Genomic DNA, 17,571 nt, shown 5'->3' with positions numbered 1-17,571 from the left:
CCTTCAATTAAAGGTAGGCAACGCATCTGAAATTACGGATGTCTATGGCAACGGTCGCCTCGCTACTTCGACGAATTCAGGCGTATACTCGCTCGTTTGCCACCTTACGATATAAAAAAATAAAAATAAAATGTATATGTATGTTGAATAGTCTATACTTATGTAGACTTGTACTGTACACACATATTACAGTTATTATGAACTAAACATCTTTCTAAGATAAAGTAAGCTGTAAGAGAACTTATTTAAATTAAAGTTCACCAGTACTTCACCGCTTTTTCCATCAAAATGTGGCGCAAGAGGTATGCGAAATAATTATCTCTAAGCTCTGTCTACCCCCTTGGATTTACGAAATGAGTTGTATTGTTATATTTGGCTGTTACAGTACATATTCTAGAATATAACCATCAATTTCTCGGTTCACTGATTTAGGTCATTAAATACAATTCATAGTTAATTGGCGTGACTTGCAGCCATCAGTTACGAGCCTTAACACAACACTTAGAAATTAATCGCAATTCCCAACTAATCTAAACTTCGGTACAAAGTTTGTAGTAATAGGCCCAGAGAGACTTAATTGCCTGCGGTGACAACTAATGCCTTTCAATTATTCATACTTTTATACCTACTTCTAATTTAATTATTACATTACCATAAAAAAACTTAGTGTTTCAAATACATTTTAGGTTAAACATACGTCAACCCTTTAATACCGTGACTCTAGCGCCTGGCGTGGATTTTTGACAAATCATAGTTATTGAAACATTATTATTTTATTAGGCTTGCGAAATACGATCTTTACGAAAAATCGAAAGCATTGTGGTGATACATATTTATAGTGAAATACATCACCACGTTGGCGTCTATAACATCAATCAGTGGCGGTCAAAGGGTTAAAACTCGTGTTTAACTAAATAGTGTCTAACAGGTTTTTTTAAATAATACAGATAAGGACTTCGCGGTCGCGTCGCGTCTCGCACTCAAGAATGATGAAGAAGATGGACCCCCGATGGGTCCGAAACTAGTCGGTGCCGTCACCGGACGATCAAACGTGAGTTAAGCCGTTTCTTAATTATTTAATTATGATGTCTCACGAAAGTTTAAACAATTTAATACAGATAAGGTTTAATACAAAATATATCATTGCTTCTTTTATCCATTTACTCTTACCACTTCCTAACTCTAGTTTAAAAACGAAACTCTCATATACACTTAACCCTTTTATTTACTCTAATTTATTTACCCGATTTCATTCCAAAATTAATTATGAAAACAAAAAATTTCTTACCTGATTGTTTGAAGTGCCCAGTTGTATAAAACACACAATTAATAATATCTGAAAGTAGTTACATTGTAAATTCATTGCAAATATATTAAAATCCCTCATTACACGTACCAATGGGTACGAATATCCTATCTATAAGTAAGTACTGAGCATAGTCTTCGAAGTGTCAATAGGGACTGAAAGCTTAAACCCTATCCGTAGTTAAATTCGGTTGTAATAAGAAATCAATACTATCGCATTTGTTTGGTAAACATTATCGAAGTTTCAACGGTTGTTTGGTAAAATACATGTCACGTGTTAATCGATAGCCATTGGTCAAAAAATAATAATTGACCGTTACATTACGTTCACTGCTTATGTTTTATAGCACAATATGGCAGACGAGATGGTGACTACCTGAAGACGCTAAAATAGCGAAGTAAACTGCTGTTGGACATCTGCTAAGTTTAAAGGATACCTATGGTGAACTGAAGAAAGGATGTACTAAAACTAGATTAAAATTAAAAAATAAAACAAATAGTGTAAAAGGAGATGAGGATTATAATTGATCTACAGTTCCTACTCATCAGAATAAGACGAAGAATTACATCCATTTCACGTCTGTCTTCTGTGTGTACGTGGTATTACACCTGTGGAGCCGGCCATTCGTACAGCTAACGTAACTAATGCCTTTACCGTCTCTACCACTGTTAGATAATAATAATAATATTTATAAAGCGCAAATAAAATCTTATATCGAGGGGTGGAAGGCTATTTGTTTTAAGCGACATTTTTTGCGATATTGACTTATATATACGAGTATATTCAGAATCAGAAAAATTCCCTGATTCTGAATATATATATATATATAAGTCAATATCGCAAAAAATGTCGCTTAAAACAAACAGCCTTTCTTTCACCCCTCGATATATATAAAAGAAAGTCGTGTTAGTTACACTATTTATAGCTCAAGATCGATCGAACTGATTTAGCTGAAAATTGATGGGGAGGTAGCTTAGAACCAGGAAACGGACATAGGATAATTTTTACCCCATTTTCTATTTTTCATTCCGCGCGGACGGAGTCGCGGGTAAAAGTTAGTGTAAAATAATGTAAAATAAAATGTCCATATATTATCAAAGATACAATAAGTAGTATTTTATATAACTTTGTATACACGAAGATATATTGATTTATTGCTTTGGAACCCCCTCGTAAATACAGATTAGGTAAGGATTTATATATAGCCGAGCCATTTTTGTCAAGCAATCGAGCAAATAAAAGTTGATTTATTGTGTACTAGCTTTTACCCGCGACTTCGTCCGCGCGGAATAAAAAAATGCACACATGATAAAAAAAGTTCCTATGTCCGTCTCCTAGTTCTAAGCTACCTCCCCATAAATTTTCAGCTAAATCAGTTTGACCGATCTTGAGTTATAAATAGTGTAACCAACACGACTTTCTTTTATATACATATATAGATTTGTTGATTTATTTCGAAGCCTTGAAGCTTCGATGTATTTTAATGAATTGTCGCACATAAAAAACCTAAAATACTTAATTACTCACCAGAATATACCAGTTCAACTAACTTACTAAATCTTTAAGGGATCCCTAAGTATATAAAACACTTAGGTTACAACATAAAGTCCTGTGGAAATTGAGGGAATAAAAAAAACTGGATTATCAAAGTGCTCGATTTGCGTATGGATTGAAGGAACAGTGAGTTTGCACGCATTAAAAAAAATAGATATGTGATTTATGCATTTGTTTTGACAGACAAAATCCACAGTAAAGAAGTGTAACTTCAATAAATCTTTAAAAATAATATTCAATATTGTATATTCAATTGAAACGAAGTCCCTGATCCATTCAGTACGTGATCAAATCTGTGTCGCGTAGATCAGCGGTTGGCTCTTTTGCTTTACACTTTAGTACACTGTTTTTCCATACACGAAGCACTATAAAAACCATTTGTCTCGTAAGGCCGTATAACGTTTATAAGTTTATATCTTAAATTTAGTATTTACACATAAAATATTAATTAGTTTAGTCCAGTATGCATCCATCAAAACTATTGTAACTACATATTTGAACTGACTTAACAAAAAAAAATGTGTTTACTAATCACGTATTCATTTTAATAAAAGTAATGGTAGAAAAAGTCTTATATGAAAAAGTGACTCCTAGAGTCGATTCGCTAGAAGAAAAAAGTAGTTTCATATCTTTAAAAATAAATACTGAAAAATTTCTTCATAAACGAAACAATCCACAAAGGAAACATTTTCGATCGTTTTACTTAATGATTGCCAATCAAGACAGCCATTACGGAGTTCACAAAAGCCGGATTAAATTACTCTACCACTCAGTTGAATTTCATATCTCTTATCGATAAATTTCACTTTCACGACTTAACAGAAATATTTTATCAATAAAATATACAGCAATTGAAATACCTTCGCAATAAACGGATACCAGAAGATTAATGTACCAGAGAGGATACAGAACCACAATTGTATTTATCCTACTTGTCTTTCCAATAAAGATTTATTACTTTGACGAAACAAGATACCTTCGAGTTTCAGTTGATTGGGCAAAGACTAGGGCGTTTTGTACAGTGTTTTGTTGAGAAAACATTTATCGTAATTTCTAGTTACTGTGACTTAGCTTGTAATAATATAGATTAGCGAGATTTTTAGTGTTTCGTCAATCTTTATTACATTCTGTATCTATCCTATCTTGTGACGCCTGATAAAATTTAATAGCAATAATATGATCGTTTTTATTTGCTCTTATGTCAACGCTAGTTTCAACGTTCTTGTATTATTTTTATTTCAACTATGCTGTGTCAATATTTGTTTACCAACGTCAGAGTATTGACTGAAACGGTCTCCATTTATCTTAATTAACGCCCGAGTGATACTTCGCATCCAGCGGAACAGCGACATAAATTCGGTTTTAGAATCTTAATTTAATTAAATATTCAACTAAAATACGGGTAACCGTCTCAGATGTCACAAGATGTTTTGTTAAATCAACACAAATAATTACTAATATTATAAATGCGAAAGTTTAGATGGATGGATGGATCGAAATGGTGTACTACCGTACCGTAAGTACCACTGCGATATAATTTACCAGCAAGACAAATTAAAAACAAAAGCACAATGTTAAAGTGGCAAATAAAAAAAATAAAAATTATTACAAATGCAAAAACAATCAAATTTTATACAACGACTGTCAACTTAAAGAAGAAAATAAAATAATATTAATCGAATGAAATTAATGAACGGTGCGCTACATATATTTTTTTAAATAATTAAGTAAATAATGTACGATATCTTAAATTGCAGAAGTTATCAGATAACAGAAACAGATAGGCAAATATTTCTTTGAATCATACAACACAACTGATATAAGCATATCTCAGAATTTTTATTTATAAAAATGGGTAATCATTGTTACTAAATACAGAAGAAACAAAAATAAAATATTACAAACTGACCTACAAACATAAATAAATTCCAATCCAAATGTCTTTTGTTTTCAAAAATATTAAGAAACGAGGTCAAAGGACTTAATATAACAGTAAAATATAACAGTTCGAAATGTTTTCTAATTTTGATCCTTCGAAACTAGGGTCATTGACAGGCAGTTTGACACATAGGTGATAATTGTCTCCTCTTCTAACATTAGGAAATTTTAACGCACTGAGCGAGACAGAAAATCAAAACGGTACTTTTCTTAGGAACCGCTCTGTCAAGGACGAATGCATTCTTTACGAAAGAGGTTCTTCAATAGTATTTGTGTTGAATCTTTAAGAGATTGTTGTATTTTGAATTGCTCCCGCGCTATTTGTTAATCTGTATTTTACTATTATTTAAGTAAATTACAACTACATTTTTTTGGCAATATTTTATGAAGTTTTAATTTTTGATATAGCAACACTAAAGTTTTATCGGGGTAACGATTACGTGTTCTTTTGCCGCTTTTACGAATACCGTTGAAGCGAACTGAGTCAGTCATGAACATTTCTCAAAGCAAACCAATTGATCTAAATTAAAAAAGAAAATTATTGCAGTACATTTGTGCAGTGAATTATTGTGTTTATAAATATTATTATATTGGATAAAGTTAATATTTGAAGACGGTAAGTGTTTATCTCAATTTAATTTTAAATAAATTGTGAACGAAATGCGAAAGCATTTTAAATTAATTTTTTTTGTCGGATGGTTTAAAATATTTGAACATCAAATATATGATATCAGCCAGTATTGAATACATAAAAAGAAATATTTACTGATAAAATTTTATGTATTCCAGTTTACAATAAAAATATTTTCACGATAAGTATTGAACTATAAATCTTTTCGCTTCGTATCGTAAAATATTTACTATGTGTTGTCTATTTTTTTTTTGCAATGCATTAACATGTCAATATTAAAATATTGTAGTCAAACCTACAATATAATAAACATCGGATTTCACTGCCTGGACCTCTCCGTTCTAATACCTGGACAGAAACATTTAACAGGCATCAAAATTTATTTAATAACTAGCTGTCGCCCGCAACTCCGTCCGCGCGGAATTATTAAAAACATAATAAATAGCGCTGTATGTGAAAAAAGATTTTCCCGCTTTTCTGTTGAAATTTTTCCTGAGTTTTCTTTGTTATAAACCTCACGGAGCCCGAGACCTTTCCAAAGAATGCAAAACCGTGGAAATCGGTTCGTGCGTTCTGGAGTTATAGCGTCAGGAAGAAAAACCCGACTTATTTTTATTTAGAAGATTTCATGTGTAAAACATTCGGGGTCACTTCGCTATTTTGTCTTATTAAAGTGGCCACTTGACGTTTGTGATATTTAAGTAAAAAAAAATAGAAATCTAATCGACTGACCTTATACCAAATTATAAATAAACTAGACAAATTAATAACTAAAAATTATGAATATGCATTTCTACTGACGATAAACCTGTTTAAAACTATGTAACCTTTTAATTCGTGAGACAAAATTTCAATATAAATTAATTTTATTTTTTCGGTAGTAAAAATACACTGTGATAGTTACTGAACGCATAAGAAGACTGCATCAATAATAAATTTACGGTTAAAAACCGAATTTGTCGTTTATTTAGCATCGTATTGTATTTAAATAAATTGGTACAGATAAAATCATGAATTCGCATAAAAACCGGGGCAAATATTGATGACACCTACGTAAAGTAGCATATGTTCAAAAACGCAAATTTTGCAAGACCAAACTTTACATATTAGTACAATTAATTACGACTATTTTTATCAAAGTATAAAGTACTTCTTATTTCTAACTTTACCTTCAAATTAACACAGTAATTAGTATTTATAAAGCTGACTTAAATAAAAATACAAGGCATAAATCACACAATTGTGACTTACGATAGTCTACGTAGGAGTTATCGTGTACGACTTAGTTTTATAAATGCAATATTACGCAAAATAATTGCGAGTCTACAATTTATTTATGTTTACGAAAACAAAACTCAAAATTTAACATATACGTATAAATCAATAGATGGGACTTTACGAACGAAACCTTATACTCAAAAGGACCAGCGGTACAGTTTCGGTTACTACTTCGATACTTTCAGATAGCGGTACTTACGATCATGTGTGATTATATTTAATATATTTAAAGAAGATTGCTCATAATACCCATTCTATAATCTTACATCTTACTAATATTATAAATGCGAATATTTAGATGGACTGGTGGATATTTGTTTGAAGGTATCACCGGAACAGATGTAGAACATAGTCTGGAAGAACACATAGACTTCTTATAAAGTCTTTTATTATTCCGCGCGGACGAAGTCAACCAACTTAAACAGGGCCACAACCAACTTAAACAGGGCCACGTTGTTGATGTCCTTCTCACTCTTAACTTAGGGTAGGCTCCGAGCCCTTTAGTGGAGACGTATAGTGAGCTGATGATGATGACCTTACACTACTCGATTTATAAAACGAAATTCTATTTATTCTTATTTCTACAGCCCTTTATGGACATTGGCTTAGTCGAACTATTTCTGACAATCTCTCGAACGCAACAAAAATAGTTCAGAACTTTTTAAAAGTACCAAAATTCCTTGAAATCGCTTACCTGTAGCGATAAGAGAAAATTCTTAACAAAAACAATTGTTATGACGAAAGTTTTGATATAAAAGAGAACAGATGACTCACTTTTGCTTTACAATGCAATAGATAAGATTGTGTTCAAAATTTTTTTGCTTTAAAGAATTTTGTACTTTTAGTATTACCTTGTGATTATTATCTAAGTCCACTAATAGTTATTTTCAACTATTGCCACAAGGAATAGTTAATATCCTTAACATAAGTACTTTGTTATAAAAGTGTTCTAATAAACAATAGCTAAAAAAACAATTACCCATTAGAACACTAAATAAAAATTGCAATTCGAATAATATCTCACTTTTCAAAATTCCATCAAGTCAATTAAGCAATCAGATTATTTATGCTCACAAAAAAACTTACTGATATTATAAACGCGAATATTTGGAATCGAATCTCGATGAAATTTGGCATAGATGTCATCATATACTGAAAGAACACATAAGCTAATTATTTTGTTTCTTTTTAATTACGCGCAGACGGAGTCGCGGTCTACAGCTAGTATTGAATAAAATGGCTGAATATGTAACATTACATATATTTAAATAAAACTAAAATAGTACAGCAAAGAAATATAATTCTTTAAGTACACCATACTGTGCTCAAATCAGCCAGTTTGCCAATTTACATCCTACGTTATAACCTTTTTTATCAAACCTTCTTGAGCGTAACCTCCACGGACAGGTAGTAAGGTCAATGGCCGAAGGCGCTGTTGTGACGTCACACGACGTTCCTTGTACCGCTATAAAGTTAGGGACCGTATACATCTATAACTAGTTATAATAAAAAATTACACTCCTGTGTTAGTCGATTAGTAAAGAGAAGGGAATTTAGTGTTTAATTTTTGCGAATAACTCGAAAACTACTTAATTGATATTATAGTTTTACTACTGAAAAAAAATTCAATCAAACAAAATTATTTATTTCGTAATAAAAAATATGTCTTAGTAAAAGACATCAACGCATCGATATTAATATAAAATGAATTGCAACGAGTTGAAAAAATTCTTAAAACATTACTATTTATAAAAATAGTTAATTATTAGCGTGGATTTCCACTGAAGAAACACTTGTACAGTAACGTATTATAGTCTATTTCAATATCATTAAAAGGAAACATCATTTTAAACATTTTTCATTCAAATTTCACGAGCTTCATTATTGAAAAGTTACGAATTAAACAAAGATGAAAGATTTCTCTAAAATTATGTGTATAAAATATGTTAGTTGTACAAGTGAAAATGGTCCGTTATAAACCGCTACATAATGCGTGTGACTCTTACTACTAAGTTACAATCCAACTAACTTACACTGAGCTCGAATTCATGTTCATAATTGCACTTATTTTACTACCAATGAAAAGAGTTACATCTCTTAACTCACCTAATAACAAGAACTTTTTTCGCCGTATGGTCTATTTGTATAGCATGTTTAACATATAAAAGCTATAAAAAGAACTAAATATATCAATTTCCATTAAACATCTAAATATATATTTAACGTTACTTCATAATTCTCCTGGAAGTAGTTTAAAACTTGTATTTTATCAGCATTAAATTTAAAAGTTGTATGTCCTTACATTAATAACAAATCACTAAATTAAAACTAAAATAATTCCTTAAAGAAAAAAAAAACAAAATTTGTTATTTCCTGAATATAATTCAATAATATATTTTATGAAATGTCGCAATAATAGGAAGCAATTTTATTATATAAATCAACATTCTCTTCTCATTCTTTTAAGAAGGAAAACTTTTTACTGTTGTATTTTAATATGTTTATAACGAAAAACTCAAAAACTACTGGACGTACAATTTTTATATGATTAAAGTTAAAAATAAAAAAAAAACAACTCCATTCATTTAAAGGTCCCAGGACGACCTACAGATAAACAAAATTAGAGTGTCTATATGTAATATCAGAATTGAATTTTCACATTTCGTAAACATAATGTATTTGCGTTACTTATCAAAATAAAATTGTTAATTTTTCGTTTGTTTATCTCTGTCGTTATTCCGGGTAATCCCCGAAACGACTGGACCGATTCTGAAAAGATTTTTAATTTAGTGTAGCATTTTTACGCTTATTTTTTAATTCATCCCTGTTAAATTTGCAAACAACAGCTAATAATACGGAAAATTACTCAAGTAACAAATTGACTAAGATAGTATAACAAGTAGTTATTTAACTATATGCATTAGTCTGCTAAATTCAAGTAAACTGGTTTGTAAATGTTAACCATTTATAACAATTTATAGTATTGTACAAATGTAATTTGTCTAACCGATAACGTACTCGATAATAATGCCTATTTATTTAATCTACCTAACAAGTATTTAAAAAAGGAAATTAAAGCTAATGATTACTTTGTCATTAAATTATTATAATCACACACCATCTATCTTTATATAACAAACTAAACACATTATTTACGAAGCAGTTCTATTAGTCGTCAGTACCCTCATGCGTAGTGCAAGATATTTACTGTTACACGCATATTACAGCTCTCGCATGGGAGAACCATTTCAGTCGTTGTCGCCCGCATGCGTTGAGCGTCCTTACTTTTCCTTACCGCACTTTATACTCGTCAAGTGAGTCTCACGATCATGTTCGTTAGACGTAAGCACGTATGCGGGAACCCCACGCATGCTGTAAAACGACCGAGGTATCGACTAATTAAATTGCGCAATATGTTTTAGAGTAATGGTCAAATAAATAGAAGTAGCACAGATAACATAGCATTGCTTACCGTAAATTACTTTAAATAAAAATCATTTGTTAATAAAACGAATCTCTCGCAAACAGTTATCAGTTTATAACATTCTGAACTGATTATTATTACATAATCATAAGGATTAGACATCGTTTTTAATCGTTATATAAAATTCTGATACATTTCTTATCTTATATCAATTCGTTTCGGAAATTGATTTGTTTTACATTGATAAATAACTACATACCAGATAATACTTTTATATCACATGTATATTTAATAACTTATAGTTTTGTATCTATGCGTAAGAAGGGGGTGAATTCAGATATGACGGTCGATAGAGATGTATGTAGGAGTAGTACATACTGTGCCGACACTCCATAGGGATAAGGGCAGGTTGATGATGAGTTTTGTATCTATAAAGCCCGCAGCACATCTTCAGTTTACAGTTAAAATTAATAGTTTGACGGAGTTAGATATAAGAAAAGTTGGTGTGAGAATTTGTGCTCGTAATTTCACTAAACTATGTGTTTGTCTAAACATCTTTACATAAACGTTCTATCATCTCTTTCTGTGTCTTCGACATAAACGGGGAAAACTATATTGTTTTCTACAGATGTGTTGTCAGTGAAAACTCATGGTAAATATAAAATGACTTACCACTCGATGGCCGTACTACATCTTGCAGGAACACACTGTATTTAAAAAATGTACATTAAAATAAAATAAAACTTACAAAATTGTACCTAGTTCGTATGTTATTACAAGACCCATTTCTTATGACTAGTTTATTTATCCCAAAACATCACCTTAATTCTATGTCACTTATATAAAACATACTAGCTGTCGCCCGCGGAACTAAAAAATACCTTATAAGTATCCTATGTGTTCTTCCAGACTATAGAACATAGTACGAAATTTCATCAAGATCCATTGAGCCGTTTCGGAGATACCTTCAAACATCCATCCATCCATCTAAACATTCGCATTTATAGTATTTGTAAGATTTTCTCTGTTAACAAAGGGTATGAGTGGGACGACAATTTGCTTTATACAAGAATATAAGTCGAAACTCATCCGTAAGATCATTACTTCGTGTAACAAACTTTGTCCTGAACAATCCAGTAACTTTCCGCCATCTTTGTGGGTTAACCGCTTTCCTTATTTGCTGCACAACGCTTATTACTTTCTCTCTACTGATTAAATTGAGAATACATCGGTAGTGTATTTTAAAGGTTGTATGTTCTATATTACTGTATATTCGTTTATTTTATACAACAATATTTAAAAATAAAAACTATCCATCTTTTTGTTAAGTGCAACAAAAAAAAACATAAAAATTAAAATAACAATGATTGCTTTCCGAATAAATTCAATAAGACCCAGATTATATCAATTCTTCTTTCCTTCTTCTAAAAAAGGAAAAGAATGGGAAGTTCTCGCCTTCTTAATTTAAAAAATAATATAGTATTAAAAAGGCATTCGTATATAAGTGTTCATTTGACAATTTCTATAATGTACAAAAATCTTTCCACGAGCTGCTTCTTGTCAAAAAATTTACAAAAGTTCTGGTCCATTTATTACAAAAATACCGTACATCATAGCATGGTAACAGTATACACAATACGAGCGAGATTTCATCCGATTTCCCTTTTAATATACGAACAGTGAAATCCCGATACTGCACTTGATGGACCGTTAACAGCATGTTTTATTCATGTTGCTGCTGCGCATGATGCGTCCTAAAAATGTCTACACGTTTTACAAAAGATCTATGTAATAAAAATTACAACTACAGACCGGCAAAGTTATCTTACAAGGTGTGCATAATATAGCTAACTAGCACCCCCATTGTCGAAGTGAGAATCTTCTGAGATTCTTGTCGGTTTTATACATTTTCTGCTTGAACAAGCCGCTATAGCAGCGCATGAGTTTGTCACATTATAGAATTAAGTTGAATTCCAAATTATGTATGAAGGAACACAGCAAACCTAATATAACCAGAACTCTGGTTTTACTGTCTAATCACCCGTACATTATTCTTATCTCAGTTTTTTTAAACAGAACGAGTGGGATGAAAACATATTTTATTAGATTGTTTACGCAGGATATTCGGTTATTCATCGAAGAACAAAATGTTCTTTGGTAGATTCTTTGTTAAATTTTCATTGGAAATTTTTACATCCAGTAAGTAAATAATAAATTACAAAATTATGAATGTCAGCATACATTACATATTTTAATTGATGTTATTGATGAAAGAATCAATGTCAACAAAAACAGAAAAGCAATTCGCCTTCTGAATTGGAATTGCAATCAACAGAGGCATACGAAGCCACATTGACGATATTACGAGTATAGTAGTCAAACATATAGAGCGCATAGATACGACTTTAAATATTATTGAATATAGGAAATATAACTAAGGAAGATTCAAGGCATTTTACTCTATGAAAATAAAAAAAATCATGCAAGGGACACCCGGATGGAACGAAGTTCCTATGAATTTTCGTTATATATTGTCACGTCGTTGCCATGGTTACTATAGCAAAAAGTGTCGTGACAACTTTTCGTAAGAATTTTTTCCGTCTAGCCTCCTTTCACAACGCGCGATAAGGAACTTCGTTCCAAAAATTCTGTTGCTAACGTAAGAGAAAAAAAATGATGTTCATTACTTCTGCTACTAAAACTGCTGTAACTTTGTACTAGCTTATAAATCATAACTAAACTGAAATTGGTAGAATAAAAATATTATTATTTATTGCTAGATCTGTTCATTTTATATCAATGTTTTAAATTCAATAAAATTTTTAATCCAAAGCATAAAGCCACTACAATGGTGATTAATTTGTCAGTTAAAATTTTCATCAAATAAACCGACACAATAGATTCATAATAACTTTTTTATTGTAACATAATTGACTAGGAGTAATTTCGTAGCGTCTGTTACTCTGAATAAGATGAACTTCACATATGTTTTTGTAAACGATTTCGTTGCTGAATATTTAACTGTCGTATTAAATCTACACTAAGGGTATGCTTTAAAGACCATTAAGTGCCTCTGAGTGAAGTTACATACCTAATTATTAACTCGCATTAGTTTTTTTTTTTAATCATCATCTCCCTAGTCTTATCCCACTCAGTTGAGGTCGACGGACTAGGTTTTATGAACCTTAATATTTTAGCTTAATTTTTTACGGGCAACCACCTGCCTGCCGCCGACCCTATTTGGGTAAAATAAATTATAATTTTTGCAAGCGGTAACACCACACTATTGACAAACTCCATATCGAGCAATACATTAAGTAGTATGGAAGTATACTAGTGATGTCTAACGTTCGATAATATTTTTATTTAATTAATTTGCATATTTTTACAGATAAACCATGGCAAGGGTCAGCGTTCTACTAGTGTTGCTCTGTCAGATTCTGACGCTACCGATCCTTGGTGGTAGAAGCGACGATGACAATCCGTTCTTGGATCTAGCGTCTTCCTTCCTTCAAAACATGGCGGACGGTGGTGGTAACAATATGAATGGAATGGCGGCCATCGGCAACATAGTCGGAACTCTAATGCAGGGTGATAATGCTAAGAATTTAGGAGCGCTTTTTGGACAATCAGATGGTGCTAATACTGGTGACGTTTTGTCTGGTAAGTTTTTTGTACCTACTACTACTAACTGTGGATAAAATTGTGTTTAACTTTGATACTATTCATGTTGCAATGAAGAAGCTATACTAGTCGAGATTATTTAGACATTACGGCTAATTCGTTCTAACTGTATCCGCAGGTCTAGGAAGTCTACTAGGTGGTCAAGATGGCAAAATAGATCCAGCACTAATGGGTTCTATGATAACCATGTTTGCAAACCAGATGGGAGGCGGCGAACAACCAAAGCCACAACGACAGAAGAGACAAAGTCCAGACGGTCAGATGAATCTAGACGGTATACTTAATCTAGCTTCAGGGCTACTAGGAAATAAGAACGCAGCAGGAGTCCTTCCTTTAGTTATGAATACACTAAGTTCCTTCTCTGCTCCCGAAGTAGATAAACGTGCAGACAATCATAAAGAACATGCCACATTCCTACCTCCGTTCTTGGAGAAAGCACACCTTTATTGGGATCTGTTTATGAACTCTGAACTAGGAAAGACCATTTGGGAGAAATCGGGTTTGAAGAAAACAATGAAAGCGTTCACAGCTCCCGATGGTTCGATCAGTTTTGAACTTATGTTTAAGAACTTTGAAAATCATTCGTTCAGAAGACACTGGATTAAAACAGCTGCAAAATATTTGACTGATATGGTTGTTCACGTGGCTAAACCGGAAGTATATCAGAGGTAAACATAAATAGTTTTTAGGTATGCCGATGAAACTCCAACCCTAGTTTAAATTTAATAACTTTCAATTACCCCCTAAACTAGTAAACCCTTATGAAAGGCCATTGTTATTACTCCTTTCTTTTGCCCGCGACTTCGTCCACGCTGTGTGTTCTTCCCTATGTCTGCCAAATTCTATCGAGATCCATCGAGTCGTTCTGGAGATACCTACGAACAAACATCCATCCACACAAACATTCGCTTTTATAATATTAGTATAATGTTACTCGTTAATCGTGATAATGTAGCATTCTAAAGGCAAGAAAATACAAACTAGTCTAGAAGTATATCTAGATTGTAATCATTCAAAATCTTAATCTACTAATTTTCAGATACCTAGTATCAGGTCAATTCATTATAAACAGCTTCCTAGACGCACAGGGTCTGCCAGCAAGCACTCATTTCAATATGAAGAGACCAACAGAGTCTCTAACAAAACTCATCAACTACGTGCTACAGCATTACTTGGACATGGATACCGATGTATCAGATTACGTGAAACCTGCGGTGGAATATCTTAAGGTAAGCAATATTTTTATTATAATTCAACATAGTTCGAAAGACATGGATATTGTATGTAGACTATTTTAATCAATTCAAACATCATAACCCTTGGAACAGAACTAATAAAGAAAAACGTCATTCATCATCAATCGAAATTCATTTTGTCGTGAGTGAAAAATTAAAGGTGATCGTTGGTGAAAGTTTATAATTATTTCGGTGTCCTACTAATTACTTGTTTTTTTTTCAGCAAACTATGAAAATGGCTCAATCCACATCACAGAGTATCGCCAGTAAGGGCGACTACAATGCCGTAGCTGACAGGTTGACTGACACCCTGAACTTGGAAGTTATAGAGCCAGTTCTCAGAGTGTACCGAGCGTACAAGCACTCGGTGAAAGCACCACACTGTCAAGAACATCTCATGTGCCTTGTAAATAGACATCCAGATGAGGGCAAGCAAGGTAAGTGATCACAGACTATAGTATGTGATAACCTAGAAGATATAACAGAGACTATTATCTGTTAGATACAAACAATAAGTTGGCAACCCTAGACGAGAGAAAGTGACCATAGAAAAACCATAGAGCGAAAGTGAATTTACCGAAGAAAAAATATTCGTTAAATAATTTTACAATATGTCGGAAGAGCACCGCCCGAAGTGTTTGAAAAACACACAACGTCAGTGGTGGTAGCACCACTAACATCATTTTTAGCATTGCTCATCCTTAAATGATACGCAGCCTTTGATGAATATCCTTATATTTCTCAGCAGAGTTTTTGCCTCCTTGAAGAGCTCTGAACACTCCGGCGGTCGTACTGAGACTGACTCTGTGCCGCCGGAACATTCTTATTTATACCCTCATGAGACTTACAATAAAGTGTTTGAATTTAGTAATCGTTTGTAAATTAATCTAAAAATTACAATAAATGAAGTTTTAATCAATTAATCGATTGTAAGAACGTATTTACAAGAGTTATTTAATTAATTTCAATAATGAGATAATTTAATAAGATGGTCACGCCGATAAATATAATCTTTAAAATAAACTTTGACATAACTTGTTGGATTGTAAAATTTTAATGAATGGGTCTGTCTAAACACCATTTGAAGTGTTTTTGAAGCAATATTATTAATCCTGTAATTATAACAGTTTGTGTAGTAATTGTGATTTCATATAATCCAGGTCTGCCCGGCTTCAAAGCTGGTCTCACCAAACTGAGCAGCCTCGCCGCGTCTGCTGCGCTTAGCTTCCAGAACGGAAAAGGATTCTGGGACCTTTACAACGCTATACAGAATGACGTCAATTGTGAGGTTAGTCACGATTGGTCACGATAATTCGTTATAAAGAGTTCTCATAATTAAACACTGGCAACACTTTTTGGTACTGGCTGTTAATAATTTGGTTTATTTTTAAATATTTTTTTATAATTTTTTTTAGATTTGTGCTTGTTACATTAAGTTATGATGAAAATATTGATTATATTTTTTTTTCTTATTTTAGGCAAAATATCCCGCCGATTGCGCTTCTTTCCACGAACACGAAATGAAAGTAACAACTGAGGTTTACCACATGGAATTATAAAACTAATATGAATAATTATAGTTAATATATTTTTAATAAATATTTAAGAACACAGAGTTAATAATTTCAATATATTTGCACGTTTAATAACTAAAAAAATTATGATATTTATAATCTGTTCCTTTGAAAATGTTTTGCGTAGATTAAATATAAATATTTTTTGTAATTAATAATTATAATATATTAGCAACTGAACATTTTAAGTCGCAAAATATATTTTTAGATATAATATTTTATAGGAAAAAATTAGTTAAGGCATATTGTCAAAAAATTTTTTTGTGACTTAAGTTAGAAAAAAAAGCTGGAAATGGTGCTAAAAATCTATGGCGTTTAACGAAAGTTAGACAATCTTTCCTTTTTTCTGTTCTTAAAACTTACTGAATTAAAAATTTAAGTTTCCTTGTAAATATGGTATGTATTTGAGGTAAGAAATAAAAGACTTTATAATTTAAATATTTTTTATTGAATCCATTATAATTGGAAAATATAACTATACTGCAGAATATAATATTTTATTAGTCTTACGCAAATTCAATCACGTAACAAGTTCTAAATTGCAAAATACACAAATTCTTACTGATTTTTAGCCGACTTCAAAAAGAAGGAGGTTATCAATTCGACTGTATTTTTTTATGTGTGTTACTGCGAAACTCCGCCCCTGGTGATCCGATTTTGATAAAAAAATATTTTAATCGAAAGGAAGTGCTTGCAGATGGGTCCCATTTTTTTTTTTAATTACTAGAAGACTAGTAGATTTTGAATTTTTGGTTAAAGCGTGGGGGCAGGTTAAATTTCTGTCGTATTTAAATTAATGTTTTCTGTGATAAATGACTAGCGATTATTATATCTGAAGACAAATCATTGAATTTTTTATATATACAATTATACTAAAGCCAAGTATAGGATTCTAATTTTCAGATGTAACGCGGCGATAAGCATGCGACATTAACTTATCCTTACAT

At 31.9% G+C, this 17,571-nt stretch overlaps 1 protein-coding gene across 1 annotated transcript; it reads left to right on the top strand.

Annotated features, from left to right (window-relative positions):
* The first annotated feature begins 5,083 nt into the window (after nucleotides 1-5,083).
* On the top strand, nucleotides 5,084-16,649 carry LOC106719056. The gene is made up of 7 exons (XM_014513302.2): nucleotides 5,084-5,414; nucleotides 13,523-13,794; nucleotides 13,934-14,483; nucleotides 14,855-15,044; nucleotides 15,274-15,487; nucleotides 16,211-16,338; nucleotides 16,529-16,649. Exons 2-7 carry the CDS (start codon nucleotides 13,530-13,532, stop codon nucleotides 16,607-16,609), a joined length of 1,428 nt encoding a protein of 475 aa, XP_014368788.2. The 5' UTR covers nucleotides 5,084-5,414; nucleotides 13,523-13,529; the 3' UTR covers nucleotides 16,610-16,649.
* Nucleotides 16,650-17,571: the final 922 nt, after the last annotated feature.

This window comes from Papilio machaon, chromosome 24 (genome assembly GCF_912999745.1).
Source record: "Papilio machaon chromosome 24, ilPapMach1.1, whole genome shotgun sequence".
In the NCBI taxonomy this organism is placed as follows: Eukaryota; Metazoa; Arthropoda; class Insecta; order Lepidoptera; family Papilionidae; genus Papilio; species Papilio machaon.
This window is presented reverse-complemented; position numbering and strand designations above follow the sequence as displayed.

What these genes read in the sequence shown, in the direction of transcription:
- LOC106719056 (XM_014513302.2), top strand. Translation starts at nt 13,530, where the DNA reads ATGGCAAGGGTCAGCGTTCTACTAGTGTTGCTCTGTCAGATTCTGACG. An exon ending in TACTGGTGACGTTTTGTCTG is followed by an intron (nt 13,795 to 13,933) that starts GTAAGTTTTTTG and finishes CTGTATCCGCAG; the next exon opens with GTCTAGGAAGTCTACTAGGT. An exon ending in AAACCGGAAGTATATCAGAG is followed by an intron (nt 14,484 to 14,854) that starts GTAAACATAAAT and finishes ACTAATTTTCAG; the next exon opens with ATACCTAGTATCAGGTCAAT.